The following is a 20,556-nucleotide window of genomic DNA, read 5'->3' as shown; positions in this document are numbered from 1 at the left end:
CAAAGGCACGGATTCTGAATGAAAAATGAAATTTATTTCAGGAAAGCGCAGCTTACTTGGAACTAAAATTTAAAAGGCCACTTTTAAAAAATGTAACAGAGAGGCATAAAAATAGAATTCCAAAACATTCCTTAGGCCAGTTTTCACCAAACTGGCATCATCCAGATGTTTTTGACTACTACTCCATCCATCCTAGTCAGTTGTGTTATATTCCTAAACCTCTGGAGGGTACCAGCTTTGTAAAGGCTGCTACAGGCATTTCTCCTTTCCGTGTCCATACTTAAATCCTAGCGCCTTCACAAAATTCCCAGCATGTTCCCATCTTATTTTATATTCCCCTTCCGTCTTTGAAGTGACCGCACTGGAGATGGGGAATATGGGCTCAGAGATCACACACCTTTTGATACATAATCTCTGAGTCCAGACCCTTCCCCTTGTTGTTGTTTAGTTTAGTCGTGTCCGACTTCATGCCAGGCACTCCTGTCTTCCACCGCCTCCCGCAGTTTGGTCAAACTCATGTTTGTAGCTTCGAGAACACTGTCCAACCATCTCGTCCTCTGTCGTCCCCTTCTCCTTGTGCCCTCCATCTTTCCCAATGTCAGGGTCTTTTCCAGGGAGTCTTCTCTTCTCATGAGGTGGCCAAAGTATTGGAGCCTCAGCTTCAGGATCTGTCCTTCCAGTGAGCACTCAGGGCTGATTTCCTTCAGAATGGATAGATTGGATCTTCTTGCAGTCCATGGGACTCTCAAGAGTCTCCTCCGGCACCATAATTCAAAAGCATCAATTCTTCGACGATCAGCCTTCTTGATGGTCCAGCTCTCACTTCCATACATCAGTCCTGGGAAAACCATAGGTTTAACTATATGGATCCATGAAGGGGGACCCTTCCCCTAATGGTTGTTTAACAGATGAAAGAAAGGCTGAGTCTTCTCCTTGCCCCCGAGGACTCGGGAAAAGCTTTTCCCAAGACCTAGTCCCTCTACTCTATTCCAGAATCAATACACTGGAGAGGAAAATGCAGCCACCTGGGTCACCCAATGCACAAGTTACCTTATGAAACTTACCAGTGTCTCTACACAGATAGTTTAGGGTTCTAAAGAGCACTTTGTGCTCATGGCTCTGTTCGAAAGTGGTGGATGTAAGTGGGGGAAATGACCGTTAAAGGCAAAGCATAAAACATGCACCAGGACTGCAGAAGAAGGGAGAAGTTGCAGCCAGATGTTCACCCGGCACACTTGCAAGTTCTTCATAGCATAAAATAACCTGGAGGTCATCTTTTTTCAAATTAAAGCAAAGGCACGTACAGGTAGGGGGGAAACCTAAATAATGTAACCTGCAGATGCAAAGCAAAGTACCGTATTTTTCGCTCTATAAGACGCACCAGACCACAAGACGCACCTAGTTTTTGGAGGAGGAAAACAAGAAAAAAAATATTCTGAATCTCAGAAGCCAGAACAGCAAGAGGGATCTCTGCGCAGTGAAAGCAGCAATCCCTCTTGCTGTTCTGGCTTCTGGGATAGCTGCGCAGTCTGCATTCGCTCCATAAGACGCACACACATTTCCCCTTACTTTTTAGGAGGGAAAAAGTGAATCTTATAGAGCAAAAAATACGGTAATTTGTGGTGTACAGAGCTTTGCTTGAAAAAGTTTATATACTGGAACTGTAAATAGAAAAGGTACAGCAGTGCAGGTGTGTAGCCACAGTACAGGTGTGGAAAACCTGTGTTGAACTACAACTCCCATCGTCTCTGCCTACTGACCATGTTTGCTGGGACTAATGGGAAGTGAAGTTCAGAAACCAGGTTTCCCACACCTGCCATAGTGCTTGGACTTGTTGCTTAAGGCAAGTCGTGCTCCTCCGGGACGCTGCTCACATGCAAAGCAGTAACAAGTGTGCTAAGCTCTCTCGTCTCCACCTCTACAAGTCTTTCAGGTGCCACAAGACCTAAGCAGACCCAAAACTAAAACAAAACCGCCAGACAAAGTTGGCTTTGGATCGCTGAAATTAAACTGGGCTTTGATGAAACTGCATGCTTTCTGGCAAGCCGGAAACTGGGTAAGGGACATGGCTACCAGGAAACAAAACTAACCCCAACACAAGAAAGAATACGGTTGTGAGATGGAGATTACATGTTAATAGCAATGATTAACCAACATTAAGGGGGAAGTAAATAGATCACAAGGGACGCGGGTGGCGCTGTGGGTTAAACCACAGAGCCTAGGACTTGCCGATCAGAAGATCGGCGGTTTGAATCCCCGCAACGGGGTGAGCTCCCGTTGCTCAGTCCCTGCTCCTGCCAACCTAGCAGTTTGAAAGCACGTCAAAGTGCAAGTAGATAAATAGGTACCACTCCAGCAGGAAGGTAAACGGTGTTTCTGTGCACTGCTCTGATTTGCCAGAAGCGGCTTAGTCATGCTGGCCACATGACCTGGAAGCTGTACGCCGGCTCCCTCGGCCAATAAAGCAAGATGAGCGCCGCAACCCTAGAGTCGGCCACGATTGGACCTAATGGTCAGGGGTCCCTTTACCTTTTATATAGATCACAACTTAAAAGAGCCAGTCGGGCATTAGGGCGGCCTTTGCAAATCTTGCGTGTTTTGTACTACAACTACCATCAGCAACAGGCAGCATGGTTGTAGTCCAACAAAACATCTGGACAGCATCAGGTCGGCAAAGGATGGATTAGGGAAAAGTGGAAGCGCTAAATTGTCTCTCTCTTTCCCTCTTCCTGGAAAGCGGCAGCAGATTATGACTCACGGAGCAGAATGATGCATTTTTCTCTACATACCTTTTTAAAAAGTATCTTTCTGTGAATGCTGAAAATCCAGGCAAGTGGTCTATAATAACCCTAGGGTGAAACAAGGCCTTGGTCCTCTAGAACAGGGGTCAGCAAACTTTTTCAGCAGGGGGACGCTCCACTGTCCCTCAGACCTTGTTGGGGGGGGGCAAACTACCGTATTTTTTGCACTATAACACTCACTTTTTTCCTCCTAGAAATTAAGGGGAAATGTCTGTGCGTGTTATGGAGGAAATGCCTACGGGTGGCATGCCTACGGATTTTCCTCCTCTAAAAACTACGTGCGTGTTATGGTCGGGTGCGTGTTATAGAGCGAAAAATACGGTATATATATTTTTTGGGGGGGAGGGACAAATTCCTATGACCCACAAATAACCCAGAGATGCATTTTAAATAAAAGCACACATTCTACTCATATAAAAACACCAGGCAGGCCCCACTAATAACCCAGAGATGCATTTTAAATAAAAGGACACATTCTACTCATATAAAAACATGCTGATTCCCAGATTGTCCATGGGCCAGATCTAGAAAGTGATTGGGCCGGATTCGGCCCCTGGGCCTTAGTTTGCCTACCCATGCACTAGAACAGTCTTTCCCATCACCCCCAGCTGACAGGAACCAGTGGTCAGGGACGATGGGAGTTGTAGTCCAACAACATCCGAGGACCCAAGGTTGAGAAAGGCTGCACTAGAAGGAAGCACTACAGCCAGCTCTATAGCACCCCAGAGACATGCCTGGAAGCAGCTACAGCCATTTGGGCCAACGCCCTGTGGAATTAAAAAAAACAACTACGGTTTGTGGGCAGTTTTGCAGAAACGCTAATACTTGCTGATTTGCCGTTCCTGTTTTAAAGGCTTGGCTGAGAAAAAGAGCAGAGTGCATTCTGCTAGGGCATTTTAAATGGCCATCTCAGCAACATTATTTGACAGCTTCCTTAAGAGTGCATCTTGCAGGACAAATTGTTTTCCCCACCTATACCCTCCAACACAGCCATTTCACATCATTTAGCCTTCTTCCACATAGTGCACCATCTCATGCCACCACTGTGGGAGAAATCATGGGGCTGTTTGATCTTAAGCCACCAGATGTCTCTTCTTAAATATCTCCCTGCCCAGGGCAGTCTGCAAGCCAGTCTCTTGGCAGGCTTAGAATGCAGCACATTCCAAGGGAAGACTGGACGAAGGACTACCAAAAAATAATTCCCTGCAGAGATATAAAAGGGGCTTCTAATGGTTTAATGTTGCATTTTAATCTTTTAAAAATTGTATTTTAATCAACTTGTTTTTATTATTGGTTGTTAGCCGCCCTGAGCCCGGTCTTGGCTGGGGAGGGCGTGGTATAAATAAATTCTTATTCTTATTCTTATTATTATTCAAAAAGGATTCACCTATTGCGGGAACTTCTCTCCGGCTTGATCAGTTATTACCAACTCCAAACAATAGCCTGAGACGCGGATTTTTTCTTTTCCCCTATGTGAGGATGATGGCTTTTAAACTGAATACAAATCCACCACTGCAAAATATCAAAATGCATGAAAAGGCAGGAACAAGGGATAATAAAACAGGCCACACCTCGCAGTATATAGATCCTCGGGATGCCTCAGCAAACAAAATGCTGTGGCTTAAAAGCTGATTTGGAGAGGCATGCCAATCAGCAATCTCTGTGATGCAGGATCCTTCCTTTAGATCAGGTACTGAGCTTTCAAAAATGGTCATGATGCATGAATTTGTACTTGCGTCAGCTTATTCCATGCGCCACAGAATCTCAGGTGCCTTATGAGGAACAGCTAAGGGAGCTGGGCATGTTTAGCCTGGAGAAGAGGAGGTTAAGGGGTGATATGATAGCCATGTTCAAATATATAAAAGGATGTCACAGAGGAGGGAGAAAGGTTGTTTTCTGCTGCTCCAGAGAAGCGGACACGGAGCAATGGATCCAAACTACAAGAAAGAAGATTCCACCTAAACATTAGGAAGAACTTCCTGACAGTAAGAGCTGTTTGACAGTGGAATTTGCTGCCAAGGAGTGTGGTGGAGTCTCCGTCTTTGGAGGTCTTTAAGCAGAGGCTTGACAACCATATGTCAGGAGTGCTCGGATGGTGTTTCCTGCTTGGCAGGGGGTTGGACTCGATGGCCCTTGTGGTCTCTTCCAACTCTAGGATTCTATGATTCAGGTCTAACATGGACTAACAGAAATCGTAACAGCAGCCCAGTGCAGTAAACTGGACTGAATGTGAAGTCTTGGACGAGGCAGATTGGAGTTCAAGCTCCATTCTGCCATGAAGTTTGATGGGTAACTCTAGATAACTGCCATCTGTCCAAAGCTCTTCAAGAAAGAGTAAGATACAAATATTAGAACTGTGCAATGTAAGCTATGTTGCCACCCTGTACTTCGAATTCTGTGAAGGAAGCACAGAACACGCTGATCACACATGGATGAAATTTTCTCCAATTCGGATTTCATTGGCTCCAGATTGATTAAAATGACAAAAAGGAAAACCAGGCTACTGCTCTGAGCTAGTTGCACTTCTGTATTAAGCAGATATAACACTGAGTTATACCTTGGTTTTTACAGAGTGTTCTAACTCCTGAGGTTAGAAATATCTAATTCTTCTACGTTTAAGTGTTTGGATGCATGGGGCCTCCTCGCATGATGAAACTATGAATTTCAGGCACTGAACTATTTCAGTAGCTGAAACTCAATGTATACTTTTTAAAAAATACTGCTTAGGTGCACGTCTGAACAAACATTAACCACAGGGGCGAAATGATGCCTGTAGAAATGAATGAAAACTTGTGCTTCCAGCCCAATTTTGTTTAATGAATAGGTAGAATTGTGTAAAAAGCTACAATATAATAGGAGTTTGATATAGGCCAACGGTATAGGTCAGAACTCATGTTCTGTAAACCACAAGATGTGGAACCAACTCTAGCACATACTGAATTCAACAATGTGGACTACTGTAAGTGTAGCTTGGTATTATTAATGTTCAGAACTCATTGGTAGATCTAAACTGTAATGGTCAGAAATTTAATGCTGTCCAAAGTTAAGAAAAATATACAGAGCAGTATGGATGTGAAGCAAAAAGCAAAGGAACAAAATATTAACACCTTACAGGTAAATTTGGGACCATCATTTTACTTTATTTCGTCAGCAGAGGCATCCACTCCTCCCCTCCAAGTTAGGGAAATAAATAGCACACAATTCTTCAAAACTTTGCTGCATTGCCCCTGAGGTGTTCTAAAAAATTTTTGTTAGCATTTTTTAAAAGTTGCAAAAACGAAAAGTGCCTTTTTTTTGCAGACGAATGAACAAGAGTGAGCAAGCGCCTTTGCTAGAATATGTGGTGCATTGATTATATGGATTTAATCTCATTTTGGTATACATAGAATAGCAGTGTATTTAGCAGGCATAACTAACACAGTGCTTTGACCCCTTCAAAGTGCCAAATGTAAGGGAGGGGGGGCTCTACAACGGCTGTGCCTCTTTTTTACCCCCCCCCCTCAACCCCTTTCTTAGCACTAGTAGAAACAGCAGAAGAATTGTGTTTTTGTAGGTTTAAAGGGTGCACCTGCGGTATGTTTTAAACATACGCTATGTCATTATGACATTTAAATTATGGTTTTAACATATGGCTTTCCACTTGTGATTTATAAAATATTTTAAACTTTTAAGTTTCCACAGCATAGCCTGAAGTTCTGCAAAAAAAAATATTTTTTTTCTTTAAAAAGAACTGCACTTCAGTTTGCACAGAAAAAGGAGCAGTTATCTTACCAATCCTGGAACCACTTTAACATTCTTTACTATCTGACCTTGTAGTATTTTAAATACAGGTCTCTGAAGTAGATTCTCGTGATCCCTATACGTTTGACATCTTTATAGTCTGAACTCAACAAAACTGTACATTTTAACCATTTATTTGTATGTAGGGGGAAGGATTGGTTCTTTAACCCAAAATCGCTATAAATTTATAAATACAAATAGTGCTTATGTTTTTCTTCATGCTTTAACAGGGTACAAACTGATTACAATGATGTCAAGGTTAAGCACCTCACACAAACAAGAGGAATAAAATAAAAGTGTTTGCTGGTATAATGCTATCCTTAGTTGAGACATTATTAAGTTACTTTTTCACTGTTCAACACTGTTCAACACTCCCTAACTCTGCAACAGTTTTAAGGCTATATATACACACAAATGTATATTTCCAAGTTAGGGGGGGAAAGACAGATATAGAAAAACGCATTGTACATTGCTTCCTATAAAAAGGTATATTTTACACCTTTTTAAAAAAATTTCTAGCTACATTGCTACAACCTATTTATATATTTTGTTGATTTTCCTTTGGAGGGGGGATCTGTTGACTGAAAGATTAAAGAAAGCTACATATTGATCATACAATATTCTCAACATAAAAAGGGACAAAATACAAGGTGCACGAAACAGTAGTTCTGCAAACACGACTGATTTGAAAAGTTATCTTTGAATGTTCAATAGGAGAAAAGTCAAATTAGTTTTATTACTTTTATGATTTTTTAAGAATTAAAATTTAATCTCAACAGTTAAATATTCTGAACATGCTGTATTTCAAATCTCACATACTGTTAAAACACTAGTTTTTGTTCTAAGTCAATGGGGCCATATAAAACATACCATAAAAAGTAAGATTGTCAGACTCTGACAAATGAGTTTTCATTAACAAGAGGCAAGTATAACTTCACATGATTCTCTCAAAGCAAAAATCTTGAAAGAAACTCATGGGGGGGGGGGAATTTTCATTTCTGAAACCATATTACGCCTGCTAACTGGGGGGAAATATCCACCTGTGCCTTGGGCAACAGTCAAGAGTTTTTCCCATTTCATAAATGGGCAATTAGTTAATAAAAAATATTTATCCACATGACATCTCATTTACAAGCATTTCAAAAGACAAGGGAGAAAGTAGTTACACATATATTGTTAAATTTTGTTGTTTGTTAAATCAATCTTTATTGATATAATGGAATTCAAAGTATTTTACTTGGAACAGCAGCCAACCCAGCCAATCAGGATGATAAGAACGCTGCAGGCTTATACTAAATAAAGACATAGCCGCTTACATAACTGAAAATTAACTGAAGGTAAATATTTTTTTAAAGGTGCAAATAATCAAGGCATTTAAACCCCCATGATCGATATTTCACTGCCATGTTGCAAGGTTGGCAAACCTGTCCCATTTGTTCACTGAACTTCCCATATATTTCAATAGGATTTTTAGATCCCGCAGGAATTATTTTATTTTTTCAATCGAACAACTAAAAGTTCGATGGAGAATGAACTGTTTTATCAGTTATTTTCCATACTAGAATCGCAATGATCTGCCTTTATATAAAATAGCCTTTACACAATTTCTATGTACCTCCTGAGCGCTTAGCTGGCGAGGTTGCTGCTCCCAGGAACCCAGAACCACAAATGTGAATGGAAAAGGGCTAGATTACTGTTGTTCAAAGCAACAAACCAAGCATTTAATCTAACCTTAATCGATGTAAAGCAGTTCATCATTAAATAAGCATTTTGTACAACCACAATTGCACTTTACAAAACAAAAATCATACAACATAAAATTGCTCAGAGTCCAATTTACAACATATTGGTTTCAATATCACTTTTACAGAAGTCTGTTTTGCAATAGAAAACGAAAAGGGGAAAAAAAGATCATCAGTTCCTGGGCTAGATGTTGGGACTGCAGCTTCCAGGTGTCGTCACTTTCGCCAACACATCTTTTCCCCTTCAAGTAAGGTGGAAGATGGATGTTAGGAAGGGTCGCTGTGGGTAGGGTGCAATTTCCATCAGGATGGATGTAAACTCCACAGCTTAGATGGCAGTTTTACCACATATCATCGGTTGATGCAGAGTCCTTAAAGAAAAGAGAAGGAACCCTTTAAAGTCTGGAGCGCCCAAAATTACAGCAGTTTCTGGATAATCCAGACTGAAAAGGGTAGATACGGCAATAATTTTAGGATTCAGGTGTTCTTTATGTTCTGAAGAGCTTTACTCTGGGAACAGTAATTTATGAGCATTTAACAAGGTAAGATACCTAGTACACAAAAGCGATTTAGGTCAGCCCTCCCTTGTAAATTGTTTAACATAAAAGCAGACTATTTTCAGGTGTCAAGAGTTAAATTTTCGGCTTCTGCTTTAAACTAAAAGTTATTCACACATGTTCTCCTACAGTTTTTCAGTTTTCCTACCCCATAAGGCAAGCTAGAAAGCAGGTTTCAGTGAAATGAACAGAACATCCTTTGAATTTAAAATCTTGGTACTCTACTCACATAATTAGAAGTATCTTTTTAGATGCTATTAATCTTAAACAGATATTGCCCAACTGTCATTCACCTCTTTTCCTTAGTCATGTTTAAATACTGAACAAGGCGTTTCTGTGCCACATGCCAGTTCTGTGGAGATGAAGAATGGCTTGACTCACCAGATGCAAGACATCACCTGGGTGCTAAAGTAAGCAGCAGCGTCAGGTATTCAGTATCTGATGTAACTCAGCACTTCATAATCACAGTACTGATATGCAGTACTACTGCACTCTTTATTTCTCCAGATAAAGATGGATTTTTCTACTCCTCTGGCATTTGAAAGCAAAGCGTTAAGAGATTTAAGTTTTCTAGAAATGTTGAAAGCAGCTAGGGGAAGTGCAAATTAAAAAATAGAGGCAAGCAATGCTTATTTTCATATAACTTTTAGTATGTTTTATGTATAACGATGCAAATTAAATTGCAGGGTTTGATATGTTTACTGAACCCAAAGGCACCTAAACATCTTGGGTTTTGTGAAAACAGGAACTCTGGCTTTAATCTCCCCCACCCTGAAATCTTCAGCTGTGCAGGACTTCAACTGTGTTTAGGTTCCCTGAACCCTAATTTCGGCTTGTCATTGTGTTGAAACCACAGTTAATAACAAACTTCGGCTAATTTAACAAACCAGCTTCATAACTTGTGGTTTGAAGTTGGCTGGATGTTCAAGCCAGTTTGCTACAAATCTCGTGGCCAAGTTAAAGGCCAAAGCCTTCTTGCCCGTCCACTCAAGGAGGTGGTGTGACATGAAAACACTATCACGGTAACCACCAACTTCAAAAATGGTCTCTTCCCGTGCATTTCCCTACTCCTTGCCTTCTCTCACACAGCTGGGGGAGAATTAAGAGATTTTGCTTTCCATTTGGACCAATTTGGGATTGCTAAGTCTTCTAGCATGGCAAATTGAGTTTGGCACTAGCTATGGTGGTTTTCAGGCAAGCAACATTCAAACCAGTGTTTCTAAAACAGGCTCATTTAGACAGATCTCGTTGGTATGAACCACATATTTGTCTCCATATGACATAGAAAACATTAGCTGGCTTAGTGAAGGCTTCTGTGGTCATCTTCCCAGTCACATGGGACAGGGAGAGGAGAGTGCATGTTCCTAAATCATGTCCCACTAAACCAGATACGGGAACCTTTTGGCCTACAAATGTCACTGAATTACAACTTTCATCAACCCTGGCCATTCTTGCTAGGGCTGGCAGGAGTTGCAGTTCAGCTACATCTGGAGGACCAAAGATTCACCACTCCTGCATACTGCACCCCAATGCAGTCAGCAACTAAGGAAGGGTGGCTATATGAATAGCCTGGGGCACTCAGCTGTCACTTTCTAAAGAACATGACTTTCTAAAGAACTAAAGAACATGACTTTGAACATGCCACTTTCTAAAGAACAAGACTTAGGCTCTTAAATCAGGTGGCATTTTTGTGTTGGTAAAATACGGCATTATTAGTATTTTGCACGCATCTACATTTGTCAAGATGTCCTGGCTGAATAATTGTAAGCAATCATTTTGAATGTTGCTGACCTAGAAAAAGGTTATGGTGTCATTCCAATTATTAACAGGATTTTCTTTACACTTCTGAATCTTGAGGTTGCTCACTTTTGATGCTTCTGTATACAGTATACTGACGTTCAAGAGAAGCCAACTGGGAAACTGGAGATTATCTTGCATAGCAGTCAAGTCATTTCAGTTTGGTTGGCATCCTCCATACCAGAAATGACAGGAATATATCTATTTCACCTTTTAAGATATTTAAAAGCCTTGTGCTGGAAGTTGGCAAATTAGAAAGGCTTATACTATGCATAAAAAGCCCTCCAGTAACAGACCATCCACCAAGAATCTTCCAGTGCTTTTAAGATGAGTTCTCCAAAGAGGCATGTCACTCAAAAGCACAACGCATGACCAGCCCAAGCAACCTAATTTCCTCCACTGACTCCATTTTGTCTACCCAGTTACATTTAGCCTGGTGCAAAATGCAGTGAGGATGCGCTCACCCGTGCAGTCTGAATTAAAGTACTTAATCTAGGACCCTCGTACCTACAGGACTGCTTCTCCTGGTATGCCCTGCGGAGGATCTTAAGGTCCATAAATAGCAACAGTCTAGAGGTCCCAGACCCTAAGGAAGTCAGATTAGCCTCAACCAGGGCCAGGGCCTTCTCAACACTGGCTCCGGCCTGGTGGAACGCTCTGTCTCATGAGACCAGGGCCCTGCAGGATCTGATTTCTTTCCGCAGGGCCTGTAAGACAGAGTTATTGCACCTGGCCTTTGGCTTGGAATCAGCCTGATCCCCTCCCCCTCTTTCCTTTTCCTTCTGTGATGGAACCCCTATTTGGGGACTTCCCTAGCTTTTTTCTGGCTCATGTAGGACCAGTCTGGATAGTTGGCCTTGGAGAAGATTTGACGTTTTCTCCCCCCCAAACAGTTTTTGATCAGGGCTTCCACTGAAATGAGGCTGCATTTTAAGTTGTATTTTAATCCTGTTTTTAAGTTGTATTTTAATCAATTGTTTTTATACCCGATGTTAGCCGCCCTGAGCCCGGTCTTGGCCAGGGAGGGTGGGGTATAAATAAAATTTATTATTGTTATTGTTATTGTTATCGTTATCATCATCATCATCATCATCATCATCCTGGATTTGGTTTCTCTGCTGGCTGCCAGCCTCACACCATAAGCTTGTTTCTATTGCTCTGCCCTTTATTCTCCCTTTTCTGCTTTTTCTAGCCTCTGCAAAGTGCACCAAATACAGGGTGATAAGCTACTTTAGTCATAATCAAAGCAGTCTCACTGAAATCAGTGGATTTACCGTATTTTTCGCTCTATAGGGCGCACCTAGTTTTCAGAGGGGGAAATCAAGGGGAAGAAAATGATTCTCCCCCCCCCCCCCCCATCTCTGGGAGCAGCGGACAGGCTGCACGCAGCCTGTGCACTTCTCCCAGACCTCCCTGCTATTGTGGGAGGTGGGTGAATTCCCCCATCTCCCGCAAAAGCCCACAGGAGGGAGAAGGGACTGACTCGGCCAGTCAGTCCCTTCTCCCTCCTTGGGGAAAAGCCCCCAAGAGCGGTGCGCTCTTCAAAGGCTGCGCTGCTCCTGCAGGCTTTTTCAGGAGGTGGGGGAATTCCCCCATCTCCCCCAAAAGCCCACAGGAGCTGCGCACCCTTTAAAGAGCGTGCGGCTCCTGCAGGCCTTTCGACCGAGCTTGTGGGGCTCGCGGGGGGAGTGCTGCTTCCCCCCACCGCCAGCCTCAAAGACCAGACTCTCCTGGCTTCAGCGAAAGCAACGTGAAGCCTCCGGAGCGCAGGCTTCGGAGGCTTCGCGTTGCTATCGCTGAAGCCAGGGAGCCTGTATTCACTCCATAGGACGCACACACATTTCCCCTTCATTTTTGGAGGGGGAAAAGTGCGTCCTATAGAGAGAAAAATACGGTAAGTAACTGAACCCATCCATTTCAGTGGTTCTATTCCTTGTACAACTTAGCTGAGCATCACCACTGCCATGATACAAAGAAAACCCTTCTGTAGAATTATGTACGAAAGTTATGCACTGCATTAGAAATGTGCTCCTTTGATGTAAAATAAATGAGGACTTTGATGAGACCATGCGTGGCCACAAAAATGAGTAAAAAAAAAAAAGTAGTTCTGAGTATTAGAGACTTCTCAACCTGTCCCCACGACCAGGCAAAACAGGCACAAAAGGTCAACAGTGAAAGGTTAACGATTGTGTAGATGCCACCCATATGCATGAATGCAGAGCTAAAAATGTTTTCCTTTCAACTCCCCAAGAACCTTTCTACAAGTGGGAAGGGTAGTGTACATGTGAGGTGTGTTATGTGCCAAGGAAATAGCAAAAAAAGTGCAAGCACATGTTTGAGACAGAAGATGGGGTGCGTGTGAAAATGAAGCAGAAGAGTTGTGAAAATTAAGTGGTGAAACAAAAATGCCAAGATTTTCAGTGTATTAGTCACATAGCACTGCACACGGAATAATTCAATTATGAGATGGGGGGGAAGCTAATGGCTTGTCCACCAATGCTGAAGCCACAGCAAGAACAAACTGGGTAGCCCAACTTGACACAACAGGCACCAATTCCACTTCTGACAGCCAAAATACATTGCCATTCACATGCAACAAAATGTTTCTTTCTGCAAGCATTTTTACGGCTACAATTCAAATGGAAGGCAGCTGTGCATTGGGACCCCCAATGTCAGTGATAAACAGGTCTCACAAATCTGGATTTCTTTTTTTGCTTTAATGAACACAATACATTTTAAGCACTGAAAAAGCAATCTTTCAACTAAACTTGTGAAAATGGTCAGTAAGGACAGGCTGACGGGATGACAGGCTGGACAGCACTAATACTCACAGCATCATCATTTCTATAAGGATTCAGTCTGTTATAAACTGCTTCAATCACACTCCGTCTAAAAAAAAAAAAAAAGGTTTTAAAGATCAGCATTTTCCAAAGGACAACTGTCATCTGAAAACAGATTCTCAAAATAGAAATACCTTTTAAAAAGGAAAAAAGGAAAGGAAATCCTTATTTATATATATAAAAAATGTGTGCCATCTTTCTGCAAACTGACATTCAAGGTAGCTTACCAGAATTCCCTAAGACCGTCAACACTCATAACAGAAAACACATCATTATACAGAAATAGATAAAAGCAGCAGCTCAACCATTTTAGTAGTAGCCAGATGACTATCAGCAGACCAAACTAGGACAAGCACAGCGAAACAAAACAAACACTACAGCAAATTGAAGCAAACTACTGGAACTACTTACCAAAATCCCAAATAAGGAAAGCAACATTTATTTTAAAAGAATTAATCAAGTACCAGAGAATGTCAGCAGAATGAGAGGGCCAAGGACCAAAGCATAGCACAACTAGTTATCTGCACCCAGTAGGGCTTGAATTCCCAGCAGCCCCAATACAATTATGAAAATCCCATGCTCAAGCAACTGGGCATGTCTTGAAAAAGGGTTTGAATCCCAGTAAAGATGTGGATGAAATTCCCAATAATACCCTTCAGTACAGGAAAAACGGGGGCTTCAGCAAGGGCTCATCCAGACAGAAAATTCCCACAGATGGTTTGGAACTTTACTGCCAAACTAAGATGAACAGAAAGAACGCCTAACAGAGATGCAAGATTTAACACTCTCAATTCATCTCTGGTTCAACTGTAGTCAAAATATCCTGTATCTCCATGCCCAATAGCCTAACATCTAAAATTGTCAGAATGAAGAACGATTTGACATTGCAGCCTTGATTATGTTGTAATACTAGACCTTTTTATTTAATTACATTTTAATCCACTTTTCTACCAAAAGATAAATTCAAGAAAACTAAGAATTAAAGACTCCCTGATTTTCTTCAAAATATTAACAGGTTAGGTTCAAAGCTACCAAATTACAAAAAAAACCTAAAATTGTAACAGTTCAAAATGGAGCAGACAATAGCATTTAAACCCCATTTTGAGAAGCGGTGTCTAAGCCGCAGCCTTTCTCAACCTGTGGGTCCCCAGATGTTGTTGAATTACAACTCCCATCACCCCTAGCTAGCAAGGCCAGAGCTCAGGGATGATGGGAATTGTAGTCCAACAACATCTGGGGACCCACAGGTTGAGAACCACTGGGAGAAATAGCTGCTTATTGAAAGGCAAACTTCCTTAGGCAGGCCTTCCACGGCCTCAGTACCAGTGCAAAAAAGACCCCCACCATTTGTGTCCACACACACATCTGACAGTGGATGGACAAAGGGCACAGTCTCATCAAATGATCTTATGGATGCAATGGCTTCATGTGAGAAGAAGCAATTCTTAAAGATACTCTGGCCCCAAACCATTTAGTCATAAAGCAGTGTTTGAATTGACCCTGGAAGCAGATTGGCAACTGGTGCAGCCTGCATGGTATCAGAAGTTTTGATGCGTTACCATCCAAGAAAGGCAACTATGACCTTGGTGAAAATGCAATACCATAAAAACCAGCATTATACATATCAAATAAAAACTAATTTGTTTAAGCCAGTCAAAACATATAAATATAAATACCTAAACCATTAGAATCACACACTTAGAAAGATTTAAAAGCGGTAAATATTCAAGAACTTCAGTTAAAGGATGAGGCCACTCTTAAAAATAGCCTGACCTTTCTTCAGCTGTGGTATGACACAGGTTTACTTTTAATTTTAGAATCCACCTCCCAGTCTGCCACAGGGTATCACGCATGCCTTCATTTCCATATTTAATATAATTCCAAATTTGAAAGAAAAGGTTAGGGCTAATAGTCGTAATGCCCCTTCAAAATTATTTTGGTGCCCCTCCCTTTTTAAGAGTGGCCTTATTGAAAGAATTTTAAATCAACAGCAGATTTACGCGGGTGTAAACTCACTTGCTTGCCAATTCACCCCCTGGTGGAAGGTTTGGGATGCTCTCTGTTTGTAAAGTACGCATGACGTGGACTAAGTCTGGCACTCCTTCGCCCTGCTTCTTTATGATCTCTGGGAATCAGAAGTACTTTCTTTGTAAATTCAGTCCAAATGCAATTGAAAAGATTTCAACATTTTACTTTATATAAGACAGACTAAGATTTCAAAACCTTTGTCATATTGAGTATTGTATTTAGAGTGTCTCTGGTACCATAACAAAATAAGCAGGCTGGAGAAAACGGTTCTACATTGGCATCTTTGCCGTGTATTTCCTACAATAAAACTTTTGGAAGCATACAATATATTAATCTCATTAGATCATTATCTAAAAATATCAATGATACTCTAGTAGTACATTGTAAGGGAGCTTGCTCTAAAAGAGCACTGAGATCTTAAGTGCTTATACTACCTGAGAAGAAAACAAATTAGTTATAAATTGAGTTCACAGAAAAATGTAACAACCATTTTTAGTAAATGAAAATGATACACTCCAACAGACCAATTTAAGAGTTTTATAAACTGAAATATGAAAACATGAGTGACATGATAGGAAACATACTATCTTGAATAAAAATAGAGTTGTGAAACAACAAAAGATGAACTGCATAGCCTCTGTAGGGAAACAATGCTCAAACTAATTTGCGCAATACTTAAACCCCATTGTATGAATTGTTGAAATAATCAAGAATCTGATTTCAGCTGCAGCATCATTTACTTTCAAGCAGTATTTGAACACCGAATATTTGAACACTTCAAACTTCTCAATCCATCTTCAAATCAATTAACAGATAATCTGCATTATTCAGAGAACATCAGGTGCCAAGATTTAAAAATCTCATTAATGTAACAAATCATAGGTCAGATTTTCAAACGTGTTTTAGACCACCAACTTAGGTTGTTTGTTGATTTATAAAATAGAACTATTAAAACTGACAATATTAGGATATGAATATTTGCCTTTGAACATGTCACACCACTGGTCCATCTAACCCAGCAACATTCTTCACTGAAAGTGGCTCTTCAAGGTCTCAAGCTCAGGTTTTTTCTACTTTGCTACCTGACAGCATTTAACTGATGACATTAGAGGGATCAAGCTTGGAAACTTTCACTTGCAAAGATTTCATTTTGCAATCCAATAAACACCCATGATTATAATGGATGCTTTATTAAGCATACAATAGCTTTAATTAAAGTAGCAGTTTGGTACACTGGCCAGCACACTTGAGATTTCATGAAAACACCTGTAAAATGAGCTTGATGAGAAGTGCAGTTTTCTCAAAACTGCATGTTATATAATCAATGTTATATCAATTTTAATTTACCCAAAATAAAATAAGGAATGTTGTGCTACCAAATTTAACTTTTTCAGACTATAACAGCAGGCCACATGCAGACAATATGACACAAGAACACAGCTAGTGGAACAGGAGCACAAAAACAGATTTTCAGTAACCTTTCAGTCCCTGCAAGTTTTAGCTCAATTTGTAGGCTTAATATATAGTAGCCGATAGCAAATAGTCAGGGGAAAGTCTTGACAGCTGTCAAAGTACATAGATATCAAATTTAATTCCCTATAAATGCTTCTCTCTTTTTTTCCTTTTAAAGAAAGATTAGTGAATAGTGGCCAGGATCTGAAGAGCTGCTTAGGCAAAAGCAAGGGGCTGGGCACTAACCCACTGAAACCATCTATTCTCTTCTCCAAGGCCCACATGTCCATCACAAAAGCAGACTTCTTGGGGAGGGGGGACAAGTTCCCTTGATATCCCATTGATAGCTGCACAGTTCTATGGATCCTGGACAGTATTTCAGAGCAAATACTTTACTTTTTGTTTTGGCTAAACATTTTGAAGGTGAAGTACTAAGGCCAGAATCTGTATTTTACCATCAACTATTTATGACAAAGGCTTCTAATACTGAAACTGAATAAAGAGCAAAGATATCAGATTTATTTTGCCAAGTTCTTTTATTGTGAATTGTGAACATCTAGTATAGTCTACATCATTCTAATGCTATGTTATGTTTTGTACAAAAATAAAGGGATTAAAATTTATCTGAACTACACAGTTCAATAACCTAAAGCTACAGTACATTTAAAATACATTCTCCACTAAAATACATTTATACTCAATAGAAATATATGTACAATCCACAAATTATTTATGGCACAAATGGAACCAATCTGTTGGCCTTCATCTTGCAATATCTTTTTTGTGTCCATGCATATTGTAGCTTCTCATTAACTTAAAACACTTTCTCAAACTGCAGCACAAGAAGATTAATGAAAGACAGATGAATAGTGTTGACTTCAACTGCTCTTATCTAAAAGGAGGTTGTGGTTTTAGAAGTCTGAAAAACACTGTATTTCTATACTTGTGGGAACATGTTCTTGCATCCAGATCTACTTACTTCCGTCTCCTAAATGAGAGAAAATATCTATACTGAAACATGTGTTTTACTGAAGATATATAGTCTACACCAAGGTGATCACACTCAATTAATTCATTGAAACACAGACATTTAAATAGTTATAATAGTCGACATACACCTATTACAAAACGTATTTCAAAACAGTTTCCCCACCCAATCCTTGAAGTGCTGCATCTGTGCAAGCTCCACAAAAATTAACAATAGCTTGCACCGATGGAGCAGCTTAAGGATCTTAGTAATGAAAAGTTGAGGGTTTTTGTTTTGAAGAGCTGGGCTAGTCCCACAGGGTTGGATCCAGACCTGCTGTCCCATGAAATGAAGAGCTCCCTTTCATTTGCAGAAGTGAGTTGGGTCCAATGGAGGTTCCTACTCAACAAACTGGACACTCCAATGGGAAGGCAGTGGGGAGAAATTTCCATCAATTACCCCCCCCCCCATGCGGCCCCACACACTCTATTGTAGTTTTTTTTGTTTTTTGTTTTGTGGCATACCAGAATGCCAATCGGGGTGGGGGGTGGGGATGGAGTTCACTTCTATCTTTATCTGCCTGCAGGAGCATACAGTGTATGGAACTGAACTCTGTGCAACTCCAGATCCAACTCATTGTCTGTAATCCTTGAAGCATTTTTTTTGGAATAAACTTTTCAAATACGTAGTTTATATTGCAAGTTGCAGGTGGGATTAGCATTATTTACTACACAATTGCAGCTGAAATTGTTTGACATTGATATAAAATAGATTAGAACAGACAGCAGAATTCATAACTGCCATATTTGTTTTCCCTAAACTAGTCACCAACATAGCTCCTTCGCAAAAAGAAACAAAATTGAATGGTGAAATTAAGTATTTTTCCTAGTACGTTGGGTCAAAAGTACAAGCTCTTAAGCCTGGTCGGGCTGTAAATTAAAATGTGACCAATCTTCTCACTTGATTTACACCATTTCAGTAGCCATATAATGGTAATACTGTTTTCAGCTACCATTTTTAAAATTTCAATTTGATCTGTACAATGCAAAATTGCTTACAGACAGGCCTGTGCAGAGCTTTTCTGAGGCCTGGGGCTGAAGTCTTGTTAGAATAAAGTTATAAACTCAAACAAAAAAGCAGTCAGTCCCTGGTGGGGGCCCCTGGCCAGCTTAGCTCTCACCCAGGGTCTCCCCCCCCCCTTTGCACGGGCCTGCTTACAGATCTTCATTATACAGGTCCATTTTAAAATTATAATTCCAGTTTCAAAAACACTAATTTAGGGCATTTTAGGGAGATTGCAGAAACAGGTTATTAAGCACAGTTTGAATTATGCAACAGTTACATATTCAGTTCTATTTTCTTGTGAATTTATTCAACCAAGTAGTTCCGTTAGCGCAAGAACTGTGCAATAGAACTAGCCCCCGCGTCCCCTTCACAGCATGTTCACCCCAACCCTCCAAAACAGTTTGGGAGTCAGTACAGAGGGAGGAGTAGGGGGAAGTTCTTTTGTGCAAACGGAAAATCTTACATATATGGAACTACTTTGTTGGATGTTGAACATAACCAGAAGACACTGGGTTGTAATCCAAAACTGTATGAGAGGAAGGAAACTTGTGCCACGGATCATTCCCTCCCGCCCAAGAGCCTCACTTGAGGGCTGGAGGACCTATCAAATTTTGCAGGCTGTGTCATGTCCGGGGCAGCAGTATTTGAGGAAGGGGGGAATTGCCTGAAAGCTGATTCCTTTCACTGCAGCTCCAGATACAGTCTACCAAAGAGGCTTTCTGGGGGAAAGGGGTACAAGGGACTGCAGGGGGGAAGAGGTAAAGAGAAAGATACAACTATAGAGTTGGCAGGGGACTCAAAGTTAGTTTATTCAACACTGATACCAGAAACCCATTACCAGAGAACAATGGGACATGTTGCCTTCCACTCACAGCACACTGAATAGAAACAGGCATGCCTGAAACTTTGACAGTTTCCAGTTCAGAACTGGTCCCAAGAATGCCTAAATTGATCTTTAACACATCTCAGTTTTTAAAAGTAGGATAGGGGAAATCATGCAAGAAAATGTAAATGACAACACTGTATTAACCGGCAGCTCCCTTTAAGACTGCTCTTGCGCCAAATCCCCAAACTGCTTTTTGAACTCAGGAAAATTCAAAGAGCAATTCAAGAGTTCCGAAGGGGACTAAACAGAAAATCTTCAAAATGCTGAGGTATATTCACACTGCCCTTTGGATCGCAGCTATGGCATCTATTCACAAATTAAAAGTCTAGCTAATTCCACTTACACAAAGAAAGAACTGTAAGGTCAAGTTTAATTTATGAACATGGATTTTGTTACACACACACACACACTCATCAGTGAAATGGTTTCAGTCATATGGGATGATATCAAAATAAGCTTATGCATACAAAGTGCTTCCACACTTATAGATGAGGACAGATGATTTTCCTTTCTTGCTGTAGCTCCTCCTATCTATCAAATACTGCTTGGATGCCCAAACCTTCCTAAGCAACTTTTCAGGAGGGGCAAAGAGCTGCAGTAGAACAAGCCTTTTTTTGCAAAATTCTGGTGCAGTTTTGCCA

General features: G+C 40.8%; 1 protein-coding gene across 3 annotated transcripts in view; it reads right to left on the bottom strand.

Annotated features, from left to right (window-relative positions):
- Window positions 1-6,699: 6,699 nt before the first annotated feature.
- The window catches only part of PPM1A (protein phosphatase, Mg2+/Mn2+ dependent 1A), a 40,814-nt gene continuing 26,957 nt past the window's right edge, over window positions 6,700-20,556 (bottom strand). The window contains exons 4-6 of one of the 3 annotated variants that reach the window (XM_077921613.1): window positions 15,534-15,642; window positions 13,509-13,566; window positions 6,700-8,766 (exon numbers count right to left, since the gene is read on the bottom strand). In XM_077921613.1, coding sequence (XP_077777739.1) covers window positions 8,719-8,766; window positions 13,509-13,566; window positions 15,534-15,642 — 215 coding nt within the window. In that variant the 3' untranslated portion in view covers window positions 6,700-8,718. Of the gene's footprint in view, window positions 8,767-13,508; window positions 13,567-15,533; window positions 15,643-17,514; window positions 17,986-20,556 lie in introns of those variants that run through there. The other 2 variants (XM_028738330.2, XM_028738414.2) reach the window with 2 other exon arrangements.

This window comes from Podarcis muralis, chromosome 1, assembly GCF_964188315.1.
Source record: "Podarcis muralis chromosome 1, rPodMur119.hap1.1, whole genome shotgun sequence".
Lineage (NCBI taxonomy): Eukaryota > Metazoa > Chordata > Lepidosauria > Squamata > Lacertidae > Podarcis > Podarcis muralis.
The sequence above is the reverse complement of the archived record's forward strand: the minus strand, read 5'-3'. Positions and strand labels throughout refer to the sequence as shown.